A 24573-nucleotide genomic window follows, 5' to 3' on the forward strand; every position below is an offset into this window, starting at 1 on the left:
AAAAAATCACGTACAGTTTAGTAGTCGCGTACAGTTTAGTAATCAGATTATTGACATTAATGGTGACAAATAAAAATCTGATTCAACTAACCATCCTGCAATAAACAGAATTTAAGTCAAAAAAACAAAAAATATGTTTTTTTTTCATATTTTCGCGTTATTTTGTAATATTACTTCGGAAATATAATTTGCTTTTCATTTTTAATATAAAATTACGAAAATTATTATATTTTCATTACTATATTTAATTATTTAAACGTACTGTACTATTTTTTTCACTTTTGATCGCTATATTTCAGCCACCATTTTGTTTTTTTGGGTATTTTTAATGTATTTCAAAATTACAACTATGAATTCACTTTACCTGCACATAAAAACCCCTAAATCAAACCCCCCAAATTTTGAAACAAATTTTATCGAAATACTAATTTTGGCCACGAAACTGGTTACTGTGCCTGCGACCAAACAAGTTTTGATGAACTGTATATCCGTTTTCTTTATTTGGGGATTCGTCAGTTTTCAATAGTTATATTTTTTTCTCTTTTAAATAATAATTTGTAACACCGATCGTGTAGGCATTTTTATCGGAATTTTCAATCAAGATTAAAAAACATAAATAAATTTAGCACTTTATAGAACACTTTTTATATTTTCTCTTAATTTTGTCTTGAATTTAGAACGTGCAAATATTTATATTCTATTTAAAAAATGTATAAAAACTTTTTTTTAAAAGAATTATTGCCACTTTGATAAATTTGTTTCACCTAAATGAATGCCATTAAAAATCTGAAGCAAACTATAAACTTGCACATGAACCAATTTTTTAGGGGTTGCAGTTTTTCAAGTGATTAGGTAAAAAAGAAATAAAATTCCAAACGATAATAATTTTCTTTGAAAAAAATGTGACTTTTCTGAATTTTTACATATTGAACCAATTTCTAACTCTAGCTGTAGAGGAATCAAACTTAATTTAACAGTGATGAATAAGCTGTTAACATAATATTTTATGAAAATAACTTTTTTTAAAAGGATAGTATTTTTCAACATAGCATTTGGATAATAAACGTAACAAGAAGAAGGGGAAAAAACAGTATTATTTTAAAAATTGAATATTTTTCGAGAAAAAGTCAAACTTATTCATTTTTACAAAGAGTCAGATCGAACATCTGAATTCCCTTATCCATATCAATTTACAAATAGTTTGTACAGTTATAGAGCTTATTTATTTTGCGCACATCAGTTTGGCTGAATCCGAATCTTTGTCCAATCATAAAAGTCCCAACTATATTCTTTGGTTCTATGGTATTTCTCCCATTCTTACTGAATGCTCTTCTGCTGTAATGCAAGACTGATGAATAATCATATTCTTCATCTAGCGTTTGCTGAATGTATGAGTCATACTTTTGGAAATTTCCTTCTGTGCCTGAAATCATGGTCAAGTAATTTATTAAAACTTTTCTTTTTGTGATTATATGAATTTCAATTTCCAAAACTATTTACTTTCTTTAAATATATTTCTGAAGCTAAAATAAAAATAATAATAATGCTGTATCTTTATGAAACAAATGATTGCTGTATCATTATGCTGTATCTTTATGAAACAAATGATTGCTGTATCATTATGCTGTATCATTATGAAACAAATTGTACCTTAAAATTGCATTGATTATACAGAAATATCTTGAAAAAGTGTTTTTTCGAAATACACTTTATCTCTAACGGAAATCAGAGAAAAATCCATGATGGATATTTTTTTCTGTAAAAGTTTGCCTGTTTTGAATAAATCTGTAATCCATGCATATCTTATAAAAAAGACATTTAAGCCTAAGTATCTACTATCTATAATGGAAATCAAGCAAAATCCATCCCTGCTTTACTCCCGATAGATTTTACTAGACATATTTTGAATAATGTATTCAAATCTTATAAAACTTCCAACACTGTAGAAAATTCCGTATCAACTTACTGTTTAAGTACTGTAAAGTACACTTTGAGTAACTCATGCATAAAATCCAGCTTTCGTGAAATAATATACCGTTGTATTTACAGTAATATTAATTTAATTAGAGTGAATCAATGATTTCACGGTAATTATAACAGTAAAAATTATAGTATATCAGTTTTTTTTTAGTTCCGTAACATGTTCCTGTAAAAAAATGAATTTTACAATAAAAAATACCAGCACTCTCAATGCTGTTTTTTTACGGTAATTTGAACTGGAATTTCGTACAATGCATATTCAAAAACTAAATTTATTTAAAATTTATTTTATTTAAAATTTATTAAAATTTATTTAAAATTTATTAAAATTTATTTAAAATTTATTAAAACTAAAGTTATTTAAACTAAATTTATTTAACGAAAATTATTTAAACTAAATTTATTTAAAATTTATTTTTCTAATAACAAACTTATATGCACAAAAGATAATTTTATTAATTATTTGATATTTGTCAAATTCATTAGGTAATTATTAATCTTTAATCAATTGTAAATTTTATTTATTTTTGTTAATTAGTTGATAATTAATCTAGAGTAACTTTACTAATTAATAGATGCTGTATGAAAATCAAGCAAAATAAAGTAACTTTCTAACTTATGTATACAAACCAGAAGCAATATTTTCCCATCTTATAGTCACATAGTCATCTCTATCTAATCTACTTTGTTCATGCCAGAAGCCTATGGCATGCATAAATTCGTGAATGACGATTCCAACTTGATCACAAGCATTAGCCAATGACAGTTCTTGTTTTCCACCCATTCGCCCAACCATAGAATAACATCTAAAATATGAAAAACATTTAATTTAGTATTTTTCAAATTAATATGGTTAAGATAGTTCATCATATGAAAATAAGACGTAAACTATTCCAAATTAAAAATTTGTTTAATATTTTGAAGTAAACAACTAAAGAAAACTGAAACTTAATTTTATTATTTTTTTATTAGTATGTATATTACAATATATATAAAATAAATTTTTTGTTTTCTTGCTTATGGCAATGTTAAATATTGCCAAAAGTATGGATAAGTTTTGGCTCCTGGAGACTATATTAAATGTCTCCTGGTGGGGAGTCGAGTTCAAAAAGTGCATACTGAATAGCTTAACAAATGAAAACGTGTTCTAGTGTTAATTGGGTTTGGAGGCGAGGTCTGTCTATGGGGTATAGAAGACCTCGTCTGAAGAAATCTTTATGTCCTTGAAATGGCCCGTAATCTTGCCATTGCTGTTGAGAAGTTTCTAGGACAGTCAAGATCTGAAAATAAGATATTTTGAATGTTTGCTTGAAATGTTTGCGCTTAACAACTGCATTTGCGTCATCAGAGATCAAGAACGTCTTTCACAGTAAATATTGAATTTTGAATAAAATATACTAGCTATTTGAGAGCAGGTACTTTTAGCTATCAAATTTTAAGTTTATTTACGCATTATATGAAAAACCCACAACATTAAAAGTCGGTGATTAAAGGTAGCAAAAATGTATCAATATAGTTTGTACTAATGTTTTAAAAAAGGTATATCATAATCACTTCATTTATTGTAGATATTTTTAGAATATTTTATTTAAAAATACATGCATTTAAATGTTCCCAACTTGATATTTAAACTAGGAAAAACAGAAAAGGAAACCAAAATCTGAGGAAAGTTGGCTGCAGTTGGAGCATATACTGCATAGAATCGTATCAACTACAATGTTTTTCAACAATAGCTCTTTCATCAATGTTTACAATGTTTGCAGTAAAATTATAATGTCTGTATTTTCACCTAAAAAGTTTCAACAATATTGCTAATATCTCAATCTCTGAAATCAAATAAAACTATTTTTACATTATCTTGTTCTTGGACACATTTACATGAAAGTAATAAACATGTTTCGCAAATAACACTCCAACTTCATTCCTTATAAATCGTAAAAAATAGTTACTTGAGAGAAGATGCAATTTAATCATGTGTAAGACATGCACAAATTTTGTACTTACCCACCTCCTCTGAAAACAGCTACGTAATCTGTTTCATTTGTTCTTGGTACAAATCGAATGCAAGTGTTGCGTGAAAATTCACTCACAGCAAGGGCAATCATAATGCGCCCCCTAACTCCTATATAATATAAAAAAGTCCGTGAAATTTATCACGGACTTTTCCGTGATAAATTTCACGGAAAAGAATATTAAATAGTTAAGAATATTAAATAGTTAAGGCTTTTCTTTTCAGAATATTAAATAGTTAAGACTTTTGGCTCCTGTGTAAAATCGAGGGCCCCTTCATTTAGCGATAATTTTCGTACAGTTTTGCTGAAATCCCATTTCTGGTTACCATACTTTGCAATCTTAGCTTTCAATGACGTCACCTTCGGGTTAACGTAACTTTTATTTGACTTTATGTGATTGGTTCTTAATTCATTTGCGCATATATTCGTTTATTCGCAAATAGCCAAAAATGAGAGGGAACCCTCAATTGTAAACTATTACCATATTTGTAATAAAATAGCGTTATCTGACTCAGTAGTCAGGTGTTTAAACTAGCAGAATTATCATCAATGCATTAATTGAAAATGTGACTTAGTGCAGTCGGAAAATACGATTAAAAAATATATTCATTAATTAAACGACATTAAGTACATCCAGAACAATATACAGTTATATAATCTCGCTCTGTTCTAAAATAAATTCGCATAAGAATAAAATTCTCAAGCGACTTTTTTGATATTGGCGTTGCATGTTTCATTACTACATAATTTTTCTTGCTTTAGTCAGACTTATGAACTCTTATAAATGTCTTGACATTATCTATATTAAAATTAAAATAAATATTTAGATTTCATACCAATTAGCTTATAAATTGATTTAAGGATATTTATTAATAAACTGTAATTGGGCGATTTAAAAATATCTATAGTCAAATACCATAAATGAAGATTTTGAAAACTTTTTTAATTAAAATTAAACCTTTTTTCTCTATGAAACACACCTCATAAAAGAAAATTTAGCGCAATAAAAATTAATTGCATGAAAATATTTTCTCAGCACGTGATAATCAATGAAAATTGGTAAAAATATTTACAATGAACTAATAAAAGATGTAAACACGCAAGAAGTGTTTTAAACTAGCAACTAGCTGCTTAATATTCACACAGTCTACAAATTTTCAAAAATAGTGAAATATTCATTGACTTTAGTAATTTTCAGCTAGTGAAAAGAAAATCGCCCGAAATTTCGATTTCTTTTTAAATATTTAAACTTAGAGTTTTAAAATCAGGTATCTCTTTTTAGAAAGATAGAGCGTATAGTGTAAATTTAAATCGTTGCTTCGAGCTTAAAGCATCTAATTTATTATTTTTTTATTTTTCTTGGGTTTTCGAAAGAATTTCGAAAAACATAGGAAGCTGTTTCAAACTCGTGAAAAGTGGGCAGTTTTTCTTAGTTTTCAAAGCTAGGGGGAAAAACGATGAGTACTTCTACCTCTAAAATCTTTGCTTTCAAAGTTTTGACCCTTGGGCATTTGTAGAGGAGTCAATATCACTTATAGATTAAAAAGCAATGATCCGTCTGGTGTATAAAAAAGGAAAACAGATACGAAAATCATTTGAGACCTCCTGAAAGTACATTGTATTTAGTTGTTAACGCTTTTTTTCGTATTTTTCTAATAAATCAATTATTTTCAACTTTTTCCCGATATTATTAAAGCTTGAAGAAGCAAAAACAATAATTATTTTATTTTTTCTTCCACTTCGGGGCATCGTTATGATTTTGAAATATTGGGTGATTAATTTAGAAATGCAACCGAAGAATTCAATTAATTAACAACTTTTTCTTAATTTTCTACGCTGTGAATAATTTACATTGAATAATTTTTGATAAAGAAATTAAATCTTTATTTCAAATGCTCTTAGGTTTGAGAATTCCAAACATTTATTGGTTATTTGTTGTAAGAAAAATTAATTTCAAACATGTACTGATACAGTAAGTAGATTTTATGATATATTTAATACTGTAAAATGGATTTTAACAAAAATAAATTACCGATATTCAAAATTATTTTTAAATTTACAATTCTAATAAAAAATTTTCGAACTTAAAAAGTGATTCGAAATTTTAAATAATTTTTCAAGAATTAGACTTTCAGAGAAAAACAGTTTCTTTCATTATTAATTGTTTTCAAGGTGGAGGAGGAAATCGTGCTTTCCCAAATATTATATATAACATGCTTTCCCAAAGTTTATCTATAACATGTTTTCCCAAAGTTTATATAAAACATGTTTTTCCGAAGTTTATATACACCGAAGAGCCATTACATTATGACCACCCTGCTAATAACATGTAGGACCACATTTAGCCCTCAAAACTGCTAGCACCCTCCGTGGCATTGATTCCACAAGGTGCTGATAGGCAGTCTGAGGTATCTGGTACCAAGCGCTCACCAACTGGTCCTGCAATTTCCTCACATTGCGAGGGAGCAGCATGGCAGTACGAATTTGATTTTCCAAGTAGGACCACAAATGCTCTATTGGATTAAGGTCGAGTGAATTTGGGAGCCAAGACATGACTCGAAAGTCACTGGAATGTTCCTCGACAATTCGACCCTTATGACATGGTGCATTATCCTGTTGGTAAACACCATCCGCCGCAAGAAAAATTGTTGCCTTGAATGGATGAACCTGGTCTGCAACTATGTTCAAGTAGCTTACAGATCTCAGGGATTGTTCTATGAGAATTATGGATCCTAATGTGCCCCATGAAAATATTGTTAATGGGCGAGAAACCATGAAAACTTGGGCGAGCCCATTGTTATAGATGGAGGGTGGTCATAATGTAATGGCTCTTCGGTATATAACATGATATCCCAAAGTTTCCCTGCAAATGAGGAGAAAAAAAAGAAAAATATTTTAAAAATGAAGTTTGTCATTCTAATTTACTGGTTTAATGATGTATTTTGTAATCTATGGCTGAAAAAATATTTATAAGTAAATTTTCAACCATAAATTCGTTGACATTGTTACTTGTTACTGCACTGTAAAAAAGGGTTTCCCAGAATTGAGCAAAAATGTGTCAAAATTACTCCAAAACAAATGATAATCGAATTTCAAAGCCCATGTATTCAAAATTGAAACAATATATTCTCATTTTTATGCAAATGTGTAGTATTAATGCGGTGGGAGAAACGTGCGAGACAAATTTTGATTGGCTACCAGCAGGATTCGTTCCAAGGACCACCGGGTTCATAGTTGGATACTTTTATCACCATAATTGCTTCTAATTTCAATTCTAGGAACAAAGACCTCAAGGTTACACCAGAAGGATCTGCAACACATGATGAAGAGGTAAAGGGCCCTATGGCCTCAGGCACCTCGGCCAAACTACAGGATTAGGATTAGGATTCACCATAATTGCACACTCCACTTCAAGCAGAGTTATGAAGCTTTATAGAATGGCTGTTGCAATAACATATCTGAATGTACTTACTTCCAATTTCAATGGTGCAAAAATTTGCAACTAGGAAAATATGGTTCAAAAAGCTTAGTCTTCATATAAGTAATTTCAACTTAATATTTTGCTTATTTCACTATATCTTAGAAACTTTTAAGCAATAATGAAATATGAGGGTATTTAAAATAGCTTTTATTTAATTATTTTAATTTGAGAGTATATTGGAAAATGATGTAAAATTGATTGTTTTGACAAAGCGTGTTTTCTTTTTAAAAAAATATTTAAAAAAGCACACAATATGCGTAAATTCTTATCATAACGTTCGGTATCAAATGAAAATTTTTAAACTTTTTTATTAGATCAATATACTTGTTTAATAGGAAAACTAAGCAGGCCAGTTTTTAGATGATCTCATTATTTCTAACGGTCCCATTTTAGGGACCGCTGTCCGTCAGGATGAGTTAGGAAGCTTTATATAATAGCCACTGCAATGCCACATCATGACATACTTTCCAAATTGCTACCCTTTGTGTATTTGGAAGTGTAAACTGTATTTCAAGATGTGTCTTTGCGGCGGTCACTTTTTAGAGCTCCTTAACTCGCCCTGGACTGTGGTGTACAACTATGGTGGTTCGAGCCTCCTACTACATCCCCGGTGGTTTTTGGATCAAATCCTACAAGTAATCAACAATTTCTCTCCGCATTTTTTCATTTTGACTCTTCGCACACTTTTCTCCCTCTACATCACAAAATGCGTATTCTATATATGTTTTGCTCAAAAAAATAGTATTTTCTATTTCAGTTTTGTATACATTACGTTATCCGATTCGACTATTATTTCTGTTGGATCTATTTTGACACATATTGACTATTGAGCTATTTCTCCCTATATCTTTTCATTTTCGCTCTTTCCACAAATTTCTCCCTCTACGTCGCAAAATGCGTATTCTAAACTATTCTAAATGCTAATTTTCCTAAATCTTACTTAATTTTTGAATACTATAAAAGCTCATAAAATGCCTTCTTGCTAAAAAAGATTATTTACTAAAAAGGCTAAAAGTTAATTCCTAAAAATGTTTTAGACTTTAAAAATCGTTATTTTAGTTTAATTAGTTGACAGGACACAGTTTTTATAAACCATATTACAAAATATGACTTATTCATTGTTTAGTATATGTAAAATGGCTAATAAATTATATAAATTTTCAAAAGGGTTTTTCATGTTACCTACATTTATCATTTGTTTAATAATGCTAATGTGTGTAAGACTATAGAATTACCTATAGTAAAAGAACATCAGTTTTAGTTTTAAGTCTTTAATTTACGATAATAATCTAAATCGAAAATGTAATAACAGCAAACAATAATGTTAAGAAAAAATGATAAATTGATAATAATCAAATAATAACTTTATCCTTTATTATCGATATTTATAAGCAGATAAATGTGATGAATAAAGGATTGAGAAAAATATTTTTCAGAGGAGGAAAATATACTTTAATAGCTGTAATTAATTTTATGCTGATGAGAGAAAAAGAAATTTGGGTCAATTTTGTAAAATACCTTCTCAAAACATGTCATATTTTTTGGCCAATCAACCGAGTGCAATGAGGAACGTTTTTGGACCCATGATGAAATATGCTTAAAATACATTTCAGTAGTTCTCTTTAAGACAAATATTAAAGCAGGCCTATTAATAACAACATTTCGATCCTGATTTTAATATAAGAACTACATAGTGTGAATAGTTTACCTGAATTTATGAAATTTGCAAACACATGAAAACAAATACAAATATATGGTAATGCAAAAATGAATTACCATAAAACAAAGGTATGGAGTAAGGCACTCGTCCATCCGGCCATTTAAGATCTTCACTTCGAATTGCATTTCTTTCCTATTAGAAATTTTTAAATTCTGCAATTTATAAATTCCATAAATTATAAATTGATTATGCGTTTCTACCCTATCATTAATTTAAAGTTAAAGTTACAAATAGCTTTTGTTTAACAATCTGAGTTCTCATACTATAGTGTGAAGTTAAATAACCTATTAAATAATTTAAAATTCTAATCATTAATCTAAATAAGCCATTGCAAGCCTCGATAAGTAACATGATATCATTTTTTTTATCATTTACTATAATGCATTAGATTTTTAAAAGGATATTTGCTTTTAATACAAAATATTAAAAGAAATTTAAAATTCTATAACACTTGCTTTGAAAAAGAAACAACTCTCTGAAAATATTTGCTATTAACAAAATCTAAATTTGATTGAAAAAGATTAATCGTTATTTAATACAGAAATCATCAAAAGAAGCTTTCAATGGAAGACTAAAAGAGAAAATTTATTTATTTTAAAATATTTTTCTTTTATTTTTTAATCAAAGCAAGCTTTACTTTATTTTGTGATTGAAAGCAGTCCAAATTTTTTCATTGATATTTAGCATATATTAAATTTTATTTGATTTAGAAAATAAATTTTGTTATTTGGATGAAAATAACTCAGTTCGAAGAATTGATTTACAGTGCGTTACCAATTTGAATAAAGATCAAATCAGTTTTACCTGCATTCTTCTCAGTAAAATATCTCCCTCAAACTGCCCAGAAATTTCGATAGGATCAATGTAATCTTCTTCTTCTGGTCCATCAAATAAATATTTTCTAACAACTAAAGCAAAATAAGAGACTAAATTGAATTTAATTATCTAAAAGCAATATGCTAGTTTAAGTCAAAATGACGTGCGCACTTTTCATTTCTTAACTTACTGTGACAATATCTAACTACATATATCTTCTTATTACAAAAATGCTGTAGCAAATAAATGATACAGAAAAAAATATGTTTATTTACTCGCTCAATATTTATTTTAAAAAATACGTAAGTAAATTTGCTTCAAAGCGTTGTATACTGAGTTTAAATATGACTTAATATCAAATACATGTGTACAAGCGTGGTAAAATTATTTAACATTGATATTCATGTTTGATATTTCTTATTTGATATTCTTTCAAAGTCTTTCATTGTATTCCTTCATGTTCCAAACCAAAAGAAAGAAACAACTTTTATACATATTTTTACATATTTTTCTAATTAATTCCTTGCTTAAATTATGCATAGTTAAGATTAAATAAATTTCTAAGGCAGGATGCGCAAAATTTTTGAAATTGACAGCAAAGAAGTAATGGGTTAAACAAAAAATCATTATCCTTTTTGGAGGTGAAATAAAAGAGGTTTATTCTAATTGTGTATTACTTTTTAATGAATTATAAATCATCTATTTTAGTCAAATACCTCCGTCATCTTTCTGGTAATTAACATGATTCCATGATCAGGAAATTTTTCATCTTTATTGACCAAATAATTGAAGCTATTTTCGACATATTTTTTTCTTTTATTTTTTCTTCATTTGAAGCATTGAGTTTGTCTTTTCAATCATTTTTTAGAAACCGAAACAGGTAATAGCAAATAAGTGTCAGATCTGAAAAATATATTGGCTGTGATAATACACCCCTCCGAGCCTTAGAAATTTTTGACGAAATACCGATCTTGTATTTTGGTGAAAACTTATGACTTTCCAAATTATCAGTTTCTGCCTTTTTTTCTGACTGATTGACAATAAGATGAATAGATTAGTGCAGCAGTGATAATTTATTCAACTTATGAATTTCTAAAAACAATAACAAGTATATTATAGGAGATTATTGTATTTGAAATCAGGATTCATTCAATTTGTTTAACTGATGACTGCTAACAACAAAATTCATTGCATTATTGTTCAGCAGAAGCTATAAGAAAACTATTTCCTTGAAATCTTTTCCAATATTTCTGTATTTTTCAACAAAAACAATTTTCGTNAAGCAGTATAAATTTTTTCATTGATACTTAGCATATATAAAATTTTATTCACTTTAAAAAATTATTTTGATATTTAGATGAAAATAACTTTGTCCGAAGAAATGATTTTCAATGCGTTACCAATTTGAATAAAAATCAAATCAGCTTTACCTGCATTGTTCTCAGTAAAATATCTCCTTCAAACTGCCCAGAAATTTCGATAGGATCAATGTAATCTTCTTCTTCTGGTCCATCAAATAAATATTTTCTAATAACTAAATGCAAAATAAGAGACTAAATTCAATTTAATTATCTAAAAGCAATATACTAGTTTAACTCAAAATGACATGTGCTCTTTTCATTTCTTAACTTACTATGTACTTACTTATCTATTTACATATCTCATTGCCATATGCATGCCGTATAAAATGCTTCAGCAAATAAATGATAAGAAAAAAATATGTTTATTTACTTGCTCTATATTTATTTAAAAAAATACTTAAGTAAATTTGCTTCAAAGCGTTGTATACTCTGTTTAAATAAGACTTTTTATCAAATACATACAAGTGTACAAGTGTGGTAAAATTATTTTACATTGATATTCATTGTTGATATTCCTTATTTGATATTCTTTCAAAGTAATTCATTGCATTCCTTCATGTTCCAAACCAAAAAAAGAAACAACTTTTATACATATTTTAATATATTTTTCTAATTAATTCCTTGCTAAATTATAAACTTAGGAGTTAAGATTAAAAAACATTTCTACGGCAGGATGCGCAAAAATTTTTGAAATCGACAGCAAAGAAGTACTGGGTTATTCATAATTCCCTCCGGGGTTTCGAAGCGTTATAGTAAAAAAAACGAAGACGAATATGGCAAAAAAGAATATATGTAATTATTCCGAAAGTATTCAAGTTTTAATTTATGCAGTTGCCGGTAGATGGCAGTAACATGTACCACTGAAGCCAGTTGTAGTAAAGAAAAATGACGTTTACAGGCGGAGGGAATTATGAATAACCCCGTAATGGGCAAAACAAAAAATCATTATCCTTTTTGGAGGTGAGTTAAAAGATGTTTATTCTAATTGTGTATTACTTTTTAATGAATTATAAATCATCTATTTTAGACAAATACCTCTATCATCTTGCTGGTAGTTAACATGATTCCACGATCAGGAAAATTTTCATCTTTATTGGCCAAATAATTGAAGCTATTTTTGACATCATTTTTTCTTTTTCTTTTTTTTTTCCTTTTTTTTTCTTTTGAAGACATGAGTTTGTCTTTTCAATCATTTTTCAGAAACCGAAACAAGTAATAGCAAAGAAATGACATATCTGAAAAATATATTGGTTGTGATAATATGCCCCATCCGAGCTTTAAAAGCTTTTGACGAAATACTGATCTCGTATTTTGGCGAAAACTTATGGCTTTCCTAATTATCAGTTTTTGCCTTTTTTCTGGCTGACTGACAATTAGATAAATAGATTAGTACAACAGTGGTAATTTATTCACCTTATGAATTTCTAAAAACAATAACAGGTATAATATAGGAGATTGTTGAATTTGAAATCTGGATTCATTCAATTTGTTTAACTGGTGACTGTTAACAACAAAATTCATTGCATTATTGTTCAGCAGAAGCTATAAGAAAACTATTTCCTTGAAACCCTCTCAAATATTACTGTATTTCTCAACAAAAACAATTTTTGTTGCTGAATCTAAGGCTTTATGATCTGACCATGTCCCAAAATTATAATTGATGTAAATTTTTCCGAATAATTATATCTTCCATAGGTCGCAATTAAATTTCGTGTTGGGGAAGGACTGGTTTACTTTCCAAGCAACCCAATTTAAGTTTTGTAAGTCGATGCACTGACTTTGAACAAAAATACTTTTAGAACTTAAATACATTAAATATTTAATTCTTACATAGATAAAATGCATAATACTACACTAGACAATTGAAATTTTTAAGAAGGAAAGGGGTAGAAATAACTAATATGGAATTTTTGAGATCAATTTAAAAATATCAACTATCGATTATAAACTGTTCATGAGTTTGCAATGCTTAAGATGTTCGTTAGTTTTTAGTTTGAATATATTTTGGTTTATAAAAGAATATTATATAATTTTCCCTGTAAACAATTTTATTTATATTTCCGCAATTAATGGAAAATAGAAATTTTTATTTTTCACAGTAGTAATTATCTATCCATCGGGAAGTATAAATAAATTACAAATAAAAAATACGAGAGGCTATTACATCTTACTATTTGTCTTTATTTTCAATTTATTTATTACATAGTGGATACTTTCATTTCTTCGGTATGCTGTATCAAAATTAAGGTAAAATTTTACTACCTACCTAATTAATAAGGAAATTAAAACATTTTAATTTGTCACTTTTACAAAATATGTTGTATGTGATATTTTAATTATTTAAATGACAATCACTATAGAGAGAATAGCACTCCATATATTAGAATTATAGTACGTTACATTATAATTTTAATAAACAATGGGTCTATTAAATTATATAAACTTCGGTAACAATTTTATCTTCAGATTCGAGAATAACACATTTTTGGTGCATTTTATCAAATTTAATTTTAATTACTTTTCTAAGTTAGTTACAGATGACATCATTCAACGGTAGTAGTAAAAATGTAATATAGTTGATTACAAACACCTCCACATATATAACTCTAATACAAAATAATGCACTTCATATCCAGGTGGTCTACAATAACACAAGATTATATTTACAGTTATTGGTTTAAATGATTACTTTTATAATATAAGGTAATCTACAAAATAGCTAATAAATATAATAATTAAAAATAAAACTCCAAAGTTATTTTTTTAACATTTCAGTTCACTATGGGTCATTAAATCAGAATTAGTACCTTTCTTATTAATGTAACAGTTTAAGTTAATATTTTTGCAATTTATACACATTTTAAAATAACTGCTTTAAGGAAATAAAATTATTCAAAATGTGTAAAATATTTCTTAAAATAATTTAATTAATGCATAAATAATTAATAATTTGCTATTGTAATTTGTTTGCATTTATAATTTGCATGCATGTTAAAACACCTGAAAGGTACTCTGAAAACATTTTAACGCTTTTTAATATCATCATGTTACCTACTTGTTTGGTCCTGGTCTGTACTGTCAGCAGCCTGAAATAAAATTCTAATTTACAAATGAACTGATTTTTAAAGAATCATAAATTTTATGAAATATGCAAGAGTTTACAGAAACTTGCAATTTTATGATAAATTGCATCTATTGAATATAATTAAGGAAAATTAAGAGAAGAAAAACATTAAAAAAGAAAAAAATTATTTTCCAAAACATCTAGCCATCTCAATAATTTTTAGATTGATTTCTTCATAAATCGATAGGATATAAATTGTTGGGAGGGCCTTATTTGATATGATATCGGTCCGTAAGATTCTTAGCATTATTTGTAAACATTTATTTAAGAAACTTCTAAATTTCGTTTTCCTGCTTTCATGGGTGTAACTAACGGAATAAAATCACGTATACGGTTGAGTTGTACATATTTATATTATTTATTAATTTCAAAAGTGAAGCTTTTCAAACACTGTCATAAAATTAATAACTGAATTCTAATAACTAAATACAAAATAAGAGACTAAACTGAATTTCATTATCTCAAAGCAATACACTAGTTTAAGTCAAAATTTCATAATAAAATAATAAAAATAAAATGAAATAAAATTAAAAAAATTATTTTATCTGCTAATGTCTTTTCTGAAAAAATTTTGTTCCCACTTGCCTTCCTCTTTTCATATTTAAATGCTTTAGTTTGTTTCTGTCAAAAATAGTTATTATTTCATTTGGAAGTAAATTTTAAAAAAAATCTCCAAATTTCTAGGATCATACCTATCAGTTTCACATTAGAATAAGGCTTTCTAGTTGAAATTACAAATGAGAAGAATTTAATTTAACATTGAATAAAATGGCGATAAATCCTGTTTCTTTCAACCAGAAACCGATTGAAACTTGTATTATCATCGGGATTCAAAAAACGTACTTCAGTTGAGAATTGAGGGCATAAACTAGTAGAGAAAAATCGGTATTTTAATTTCAAATCAAAGTAAAAAAAATTCCAGATTTAATTGAAGTGAAAAAACTGGCACTTTGTGTAAAGCATTTGTAACACCAATTTCTTCCGAAAAATTTTATATCGTACTCTTTACAGTAATGATTATTCATATAATGTTTCAATGATTTTACAGTAAATATTACTGTAAAAATTCCGGTATATTGCATTTTTGTTCCGTAAAAATGTACCATAATTTCATCTGGAAATTTAACACTGTATATACTCGCACACGAAAGTGAATTAATAAAATTAATGTGGCAAATAAATTTAAAAAATATGCAGTACAATATATAACGCTCGTACTAATTTCAACACATTTATAATACAGATAGCAATAGTGAATACAGTTCTTCTAAAACTAATCAATCTGGCTATTCCAAAACATTTCATTATACTCTTTTTTTCCTTAAAAAATATAATTAATTGAGAAAGATAACACACAAAAAATCTCTCCAATTTGCACAAGTTCTTACAACTCCGCATCTTTTAAAACAATTAAAATTATAACTGGTTTGACCAACAAAAAAAATGCCCATGTTAAGGCAACAATTAATTAGCTTTCAAAATCTGTTGAATTCATTAAAGGCAACAATAGACACTTTCAGAACTTACAAAAAGTTTCAAACTTGAAACAATTTTTTGTATAGAAAAGATTGTAACTGGATGGCTTTAAAAAGAAAACTAAAAAACTTCTATGGTTAATTTTTTGCCGTGAGGAAAAAAAATCTCCACTTTGTGTGATACAGTCAGCTATTTAAAATTGTTAATGAGAGTTTTATAAACCATACTATACTTCCAGGATCTATACAAAATATTTTGATTTTTAGCAGAAAATACGATAGCATTTTTTTTAAAAAATTCTTTTTATCTGAGTAGTCTAAAATTAGTTTTTCCGGCTGTTCGAACAATTTGATGAGATGACTATTGACTTTCATTTAATTGGAAACTACGATATTTTTTTTAATTCTAACTTTTAAAAAAACATTTTTCTGATATAAGCTCATGCAATATAGAAAATAATTGTAAAGAATTTATTCGGTAAAATGCTTTAAAATATAGAACTTGTGGGTTATTTAGTTTTACCCCATAAGAGATGTTCCATATTCACCACCTTTAACTTATATTTTTAAATTCTTTTCTAAAATCGAGCAAAATTTAAATTTTTTGAGGTAAAAGTGAGTATTCTATTGAAGAATATAAGCATGATAGCAAACTCTGCGGAATCAATAGAGAGGAAGGTGGGCTAAAAATCATTGAATCAAATTTGATCCATTGATGAAAGTTAGAAGAGTTTGTAATAATTGCCTTTTAAATCTCATCTGCTTCCTTCACCAATCAATGAGTTTAGATGATTTTAGTTCCACCATCCTCAGCAGTGATTCATTAGATTTTGAAGCAATTCTGTGTTTTATTCACTTCAATGTTTTAAAGAGGATGTGTATTGTTAAAATTTATTTTTCTGACAAGGATACACAAGGAGAAAAAAAGTCTGAAAAAATATACCTTACTCTATAGTGACATTTCCAGTAAAAAGATAAAATATAATAAAATAAAATAAAATAAACATAATTTTGGATTTGCAATTATGCGGTATTTAAACCATTCATTTGGTAATTTTTCTTTTTATATGACAAGGGTTAACAGGAAATTCTGATTTTCAATATTATAATTTCAGATTACCACACATTTCGCACATTCAGCAAAAAATACAAAACTTAAAAATAAATTTAATCAAATAAATGGTTTTATGTCATGCTCTTAGGAATCATGATAAAATTATTAAACTTTACCCCAATAACCAAATTATAGCATGCAATTTAAAACCATATTTTATTTTAAATTTTATCGTAAAAGCTTCTGGTAAAATTGCAATGCTGCAGAAAAATGACATTTATAATAAAAATAAAAAATAAAAAATAAAAAAAAATTCTGGTTACTGAGACCAAAACATATGATATTTAAATCATTCATTTGGTAATTTTTTCCTTCATGTGGTAAAGGTTTATCGGAAATTCTAGCTTTCCAATTTAACTTGTCATTACCACACATTTAGAAACTAATTTAAAAATTAAAAAAAGTTTAATCAAATAACTGGTTTTATGCCGTGGTATCATGTTAAAATTACCAAGTTTTACCAAATTTTCCAGATTTTAACAATAATAAAATAGTACTTTATTTTTAATTTCACCAAATTCTACACAACAGTGATTTGGAAAAAATTGCCGAGATTTTGGTGTTCCCATGGAGCCGGAAATACCATAATTTACCACATTTTGATAGTTTTATGCATACTATTTTTCACAGTGTACTAATAAAAGTATTTGAGAACATTCATAAGAAAATACCATAACTTGGATAAATTAGAAGGCTTCTACGTTTTCATTGTCTTATTTATTTATACATTAAGAATATACCACGAAGATTTAAAAGATTATTTGAAAGTTACGATCTTCATTTTTAACTCGTTGTGTTTTTTTTCCTACTGCATATCAAGTCATTTATACCTAATTTTATAATATTTAGGATTGTATTTCAAAAACTTTAAAACAGAACAGATTTTAAATATTTTTTTTATTTCCTATTATTTTTTAAAAAAATATGTTAAATGCACGTTTGATATTATCTAAAGGAATGCAATTTAATATCTCATATTTTTTAATACTACAATTTCTTACCTTTAAGAAAATTCAGCATTTTAAGGAAAATTTTAAGAAAAATACCTGAAGTGTTTTAAGTTTTTATACTGTTGTATCATGCGAAAGTATACAAAACTACAAATATTACTTTAATAATAGAATCCTTAATAGTAATAAATAAGTTGTGATATGTATTGTTTTGAATTTGAAAACATGAGCACGAGAAGAAGAATATGTAAAGTTACAGTCCACTTCAAACGAGTCTAGAGGCGGTAAAAGAAATCAAATCTTATCTTGCGTTTCAATTTAAAAACTATCTTATTTTTACCATTTGAAGGATTCACTTTTAGTAATAAAAAAAACTCATGATTTTTATGATTTTCGTGTCCCGAAAACATATAAAAACATTTATAAAAATTCCATTTTACTGTTTTTTTCTGATAAAAAAATACTTCATCTTAGATTTTCCTTACCTTCCAATTCTTCTTATTCATGGTGGTATTCATGTAATCATAAACAGGTGTACCATAAATTCCTACAATATCGGTTGACAATATTAATAAAATAATTCTTTTCAACATATTTGTTTCACTTTTTTATATTGAATAAAACATGACTGCAGTGACAGAAATTAGTTCCTTGATACAATTAGATTAAATACCCTCATTCCCTTATGAAAACCAGCTTGACATAAAAAGATAAGATTAATTGAAACTATACTGACATTCAGAAGAAAAGATATATTATGGAACATATTGTTTATAAAGGAATTGAAATTCAAAACTAACATTCACTGGCTAATGTTCTTAATTCGTTTGTAGCATCAAATTTCGCTACATAAGTTCGTTTTTTTTACAAATTCATTAACTAAACTATTATTATATTTTTTTTAAATCTCAGTTCTAAGTAAAGATAAAGAATATGGAATTCATAAGTGATGCTTTTTAGTGGAAGAGTTTTTAATTGTTACCGTTACTATGATGATTGATCTTTTATCATGTTTTCAAACTGATTTTAATTCTTCAAAAATCCATTCTGGAAATAACTCGCCTCATAGACAATTCATAATCTAAGCAAATTACCAACGCGACGACTATTGTATCTGATACACATTTCGTAACAGGCTTAAGTTAGTAAATTAGTTTTAAACACAAACCTTTTTTTTAATATTAAGCGTTTTTACTTTGATGAAGAATTTATTCACACCATATTTTTAATTCAGAAGTTTCAATTTTATACTAATCGCTTTTAGTCTTATTAGATATTTGTTGTCAAGATAAGATAGTTTTAATATAGAATTTTCCTCTTAGCCTTTTTATTCTTATTAGGCATTCATTGACGCTATTAGTCATTTTCAGCCTAGAAGATTTATTTTTACATTACTCGTATTCAGTTTAACTGGATACTCATTGAAACGATTAGGTTGTTTTAACCAAAAATTTTCCTTTTTAAATTAATAGTTTTTAAATTAATAGTAATTGCTTAATGGTTAGGGCACAGGTCCATCATTGGGAAGAGCTCGGGTTCGATCCTCAGTGGTGGCTTGAAGTCCACCCAGCTCCAGATCGATGAGAACCAGCTGGTGTGCAGTGCTGATCATGTTGCCACAATCATGCAAATTTTCGCGAAATTGTGGAAAACTCCATGCCCTCCCTGGCTCACATTGTCCAGTGCTTTTTATTCAGTAATTTCAATCTAAAAGTTCCTTTTTTATGATTAGCGCTTTTTCTCTCCTTATAGACATTCATTGACAACTTAAGTTCGTTTTTTTCTGCAGCCGAAAGAGAAAAAACAGCTGTAAATAAAATCTTTTTAAACTTATATTGTTTTCAAAAGAAATAACGAGCAATACCTTCCGAGATCTAATAGAAGTTATTACATAAAAACGAATTAACTAACAGCTAATAAATTCTAGTTATGACAGAAATTTATTCTTTGCGAAAACAAGCTGGAGATGAAATGATTTTATCACCATTATGTTTTCGTTCTTTTTCAGGGATACTAATAGCCTTGCATATGCTGCACTATATGAAATTTTGACGTGTATTAAACGATACCATGACTTAAAGTCACTGTAACCTAAATATGGGTGCTACGTGGAACCAGATTGATATCTAAATACTGTTGCTCGACTTGGACAGAAGCTTTATTCAGCTAGCACCATTTTAAGCCGTAAGTAAATTTTTGCTGCATATGAGGATTCAAAAACCTTATATTGTGGTACACGTTGTTATAATGAGTGCTTACTAAACTATAAACTTTAAAATTCATAAACCTACATAACGAACTCTTTAATCGTGTTGAATAGTATGTGTTATATGAATATATTTGTCACTAAAAAAAGTGCCGAACTGTCAATTGCAAATCGGGTTAAATTCTCTTTTGCTTCTCGATTTATTTATTTTTTATATTAGTTTGGAAAACATTCATGAAATTTCCTTTCTATATTTCAAAGTTTTTATGTTAAGCCCTGAATATATTTCCCAGATGACACAAAAAAAGAATTGACTGAAAATTAAAAGATTGATTCGAAAATTGAAATACAAATTTTATTGTTTTTTTAATAAATTCTACGTACCAGAATAACTCTGCATTTTACAAGAATTTTAGAAATCGACAATTTATTTTCTGGCTTGGAACTCTTATTAGAACTTTGAACTATCAATCGATAGAAAGCCATTTTTTTAAATATCTTAATCGTGATTCTTCTAATCGTATTCATAATTGCATTTCCTTTTTTTTTAAAAATTTCTGGGATGCGAACCTTTGTCCCATTATCAATAACTCATATCACTGCAACTAAAGTGAAATGGGTAGAATTTCCTATAATAGCGAACTGCATAGAAATTCAGCTTTATTTGCGCATGACTCTTCGTGTACCCTTCTTGCAAGTATTAGGAATATAAAGATGGAAAAATTAAACATTACCATTGGTTTTAAGACAATGCCTCCACAGCCACTAGAAAAAACTATAATATAAACTAGAAAAACGAAAAAATAGCTTATTTATAAAGCAGTGTGTTAACTACTAAAGGATGACACAGAATTTTTCAAGAGCTTAACAAAAGACTTAAAAACATCTTGATTATATCTTCACAATTAAATTATAATTATAAAAAAATATCAAGACATTTATTCGAAGAAGAACACGGAATAAGCATTAAAATGTACTAGTAATGAAGTAAATTTAATAAAAATAATTTTTTTAATTTCTTTAGTTTAAATAGAAAAAAATTATTCTTCTTTTAAAAAAAGAAGAGAACATTAGGAAAAGAATTTGAATGAAAATTTTTCTGGATCCCGTTTGTCACAAAGCAAGTATTACTAANAATTCCCAGTCAATAAGATTTTGTGTTCATGTGATAAAAAAATAAAGAGAATTAAAATTAATTTTTTAAAAGTATCTATCATTTCTGCGATGCCAGCATCTCTGCAACCGTAATCTTTAATTAAAGCTTAGTTTTGTTTGATTAAAAATTTTACAGAATTTTACGTCAAATGTAAATAAAAAAAATTAAAACCTTAGATTATTTATATTTTTACCCATGAAACAATTAAAAAAAGTGAATTTTTAAGTAGAATGCAGCACTTATTTTAAAAGCCCCTCACAAGAAAATATTGGAAATGCTCCGGAGCAACAAGTAGGCAGATAAAAAGGTTTAAAACCCTCTCCTTGCCCGGTTGATAGTATTCATCTTTTAGGGAACATGAACAGACCTGTTTTATGAGGAAGATCCATAATGTATGATCGAGTCTCATCTATTTGTTATTCTTAGGGTGAATATCCGTTGTGAAGCAAATCAGGATTTATAGCCAACTGACAGAAAAATTGGAGCGGAATATTTTTCTGTCAAATAAAGCGAACCTAGAATCGATTTATGGAGTCGATATATTTGAGGGTCTCAAGCAATTTTCTTGACAAGAATATGAAAATATATGTAAATATGCAATTTGTATGAATTTATTTGGATATTGAATAAATTGGGTGAATATATCAATTTATTTAAAAGTCGCACTGTTTGAAGTTTCTCTCAAAAAATGGTTAAAAATCAATTTATCAAATTTTTATTTTAGCATATTCAAGCAAAACAGTCGAGTAACTTTGCAAAGAAAGGTAGTCAATAGGTTAACTGTGAGAAAAATCGTTTATTAATTGCTTTCAATTAATACGGTTAAAAAACCAGAATTTTTTCTGACCAACTAGGTCTAATGATGCTACCTAGTTCCTTGCAATTGCGTACAGCTGAGCGAGCTAATCTGAAAGTCTAGAATATAATAAAATTTACCGTGTTTCGGATTTCATGGGAACGTTCTGTTGGACAAATTCACAATAAAATATGGATTTATGAATCTTCTGTTTGGGAGTAAATGTGGTAAAATTAGTTAGTTTCAGCATGATACCTTAGAGCATGTAAAAAGAGTATTAAGAATTATATTTTGCAAATCTCTAATTTCTAGTAAGTCATTACTATACAAACGTGAAAATTACCAAGTAAATACCGTATGTCTTTTTTACCAAAATTAGATTTTTTTTACCAGAATTATTATTATTATTTAAGGACGGTAAAATTAGCAGAATTTTTTTCCTTCATGTAAGAAAGTTGATTCAACATTGAAACATATTTCGACCTTACCTTGGAACATAATATGATTAAGAATTATTATTATATTATGAAGGTATTAAATTGGATCAAACTTTCATTCGAGTAAGCACACAGTATTCAATAATCAAGAGCAAAAATTCAATGCTTTATTAAAATTGCAGCCAACTTTAACATTATAATTGAACAAAATTTAAAGGTTCCAGCACGATTTTGTTTCAGGAATTTTCCTCTTTGCCTGTTTTAATTACAAATAAATTGCAAAACCTAATACAAAAAAAAATCATTTTTTGTCTTAAAATATTTTTCTTATTTAAATTAATAGGATCATACTCTGAGAAAAAAGGTATGTTCAAAAACACGAAAATTATGTAAAACTTATCTTGTTTTTGAATATAAAGGAACACCAAAAATCTCAATAATTTTTACCGGAGTGTTTAAGTAATTTTGGCAAAATTAGCAATGAAATATAGCTTTATCTGTTATAAAATTACTAAATGTAATAAACATTGGTAATTTCTAAAATATTAGTAATTTTCCATTTCTTAGAGCGTGTGACATCAAGTCACAAGTTTAAGTTAATTTCGGCATCGTTAATTCCTGTTACAAATCCTTATTTCCTGATATAATTCCTCTCGCCCCTTAATCTGTAGTGCAATGGGGACTTTCTCCCCCTGACTCTCCGTTTCACATTCCTTTAGCCCCCTTTTTCTTAGAAAAAAAGACACCTGTTTGCCGGTATCTCTGATGTCAGCGTGCCTTACAAGATCGGAGATGTATTTCTTAACCGTAACGCTCGAAAAATAATTGTGGTAACATCTCAACTTTCTAAAATAAGTAATTTAACTTTAACTTTAAGCAAGAGGATAAAAGGGAGAGCGCGATGTGTTAAGTTAAAGTTAAATCAAGCCATCTTTATTTTATGTTCCCTATGACCAACTCATGTGCTGCCATGCTATGACGTGGTCTACGAAGTTGTTTATGCTTAATCATGCAGCTCCTTTTTAATGTGAAAAAGAATTTGAATACGATTGTGAATAGAATTATTTTGGACTGATCATGGATTTGCGACGACCATATGCAAGTATTAAATTGAGGCCACGCCGGCTAACTTTTCTCATCCACTTGTTGGACGATGAATGCTGATACAACCCCGCTCTGATGTTACCCGGAAGACCTGATACCTATCCACTCCTGTGTCTTGGTCTGAATGGAAACCACGAAACTCCCAGTCACTCCTGACCACTTCTCTAACCATCTGCCGTACCTCCTGTTATTTTGGTTTTTGATGCCGCCACTAAGCTAAATATTCAATAAAATAAACTTTATTCATCAACACATGACTCTTTTTCAGTGAACTCTTAGTTTCTTTAGATAAATGGGCCTACTCTCTCGATCAACATTTTAATAGGTATTTGGCTTCTTTTTTTTGTTTTTATTCAGTGTTGTTGGGTTAAACAACGCCTCTTAATATGTATTTCCACTGTCAGGTCATGTGCCATATTTTACAGTTTACTTTTCTCAAGTATTTTTTTAGTCAACCTCTTTTTTTGGTTTTCTTGTCAAAATAAAAATTCCTTAGTCCTGTTTCAATACCCAAGCTTAAACAGTGCAGAGCGTTATTTTGGTTAAATTTATATTTCAGTTTTGTATATTTTACTAAATGTGTGGTTGGTAAACAAGACTAAGCGTTGAAAACTGTAATTCACACCAAACTGTTACCTTGTGAATGATACAATTACCAAATAAATGGTTGAAATGTCATAATAATGTCAATATGTTCCATAATAATACCATAATAATGTCAATATAAAATACATAATCTGGTTAATAATATCAAAATATTTTGATATTATTAACCAGAATTACGTTTTTTTTTTACCAGAATCGTCATGACCGTACAGTACGGAAAATTTACCAGAATTTT

General features: G+C 27.9%; 1 protein-coding gene across 1 annotated transcript; it reads right to left on the reverse strand.

The window, feature by feature from the left end:
• Positions 1-748: 748 nt before the first annotated feature.
• Positions 749-21784, reverse strand: LOC107442748 (zinc metalloproteinase nas-1-like). Its single transcript, XM_043044439.2, has 9 exons — positions 21763-21784; positions 18519-18580; positions 14426-14456; positions 11440-11543; positions 9998-10138; positions 9250-9325; positions 3985-4102; positions 2611-2786; positions 749-1423 (listed from the first exon to the last, which is right to left on the reverse strand). The coding sequence occupies exons 1-9, from the start codon at positions 21782-21784 to the stop codon at positions 1191-1193; spliced, it is 963 nt and encodes a 320-aa protein (XP_042900373.2). The 3' UTR covers positions 749-1190.
• Between the last annotated feature and the right edge of the window lie 2789 nt (positions 21785-24573).

This window comes from Parasteatoda tepidariorum, chromosome 8, assembly GCF_043381705.1.
Source record: "Parasteatoda tepidariorum isolate YZ-2023 chromosome 8, CAS_Ptep_4.0, whole genome shotgun sequence".
Lineage (NCBI taxonomy): Eukaryota > Metazoa > Arthropoda > Arachnida > Araneae > Theridiidae > Parasteatoda > Parasteatoda tepidariorum.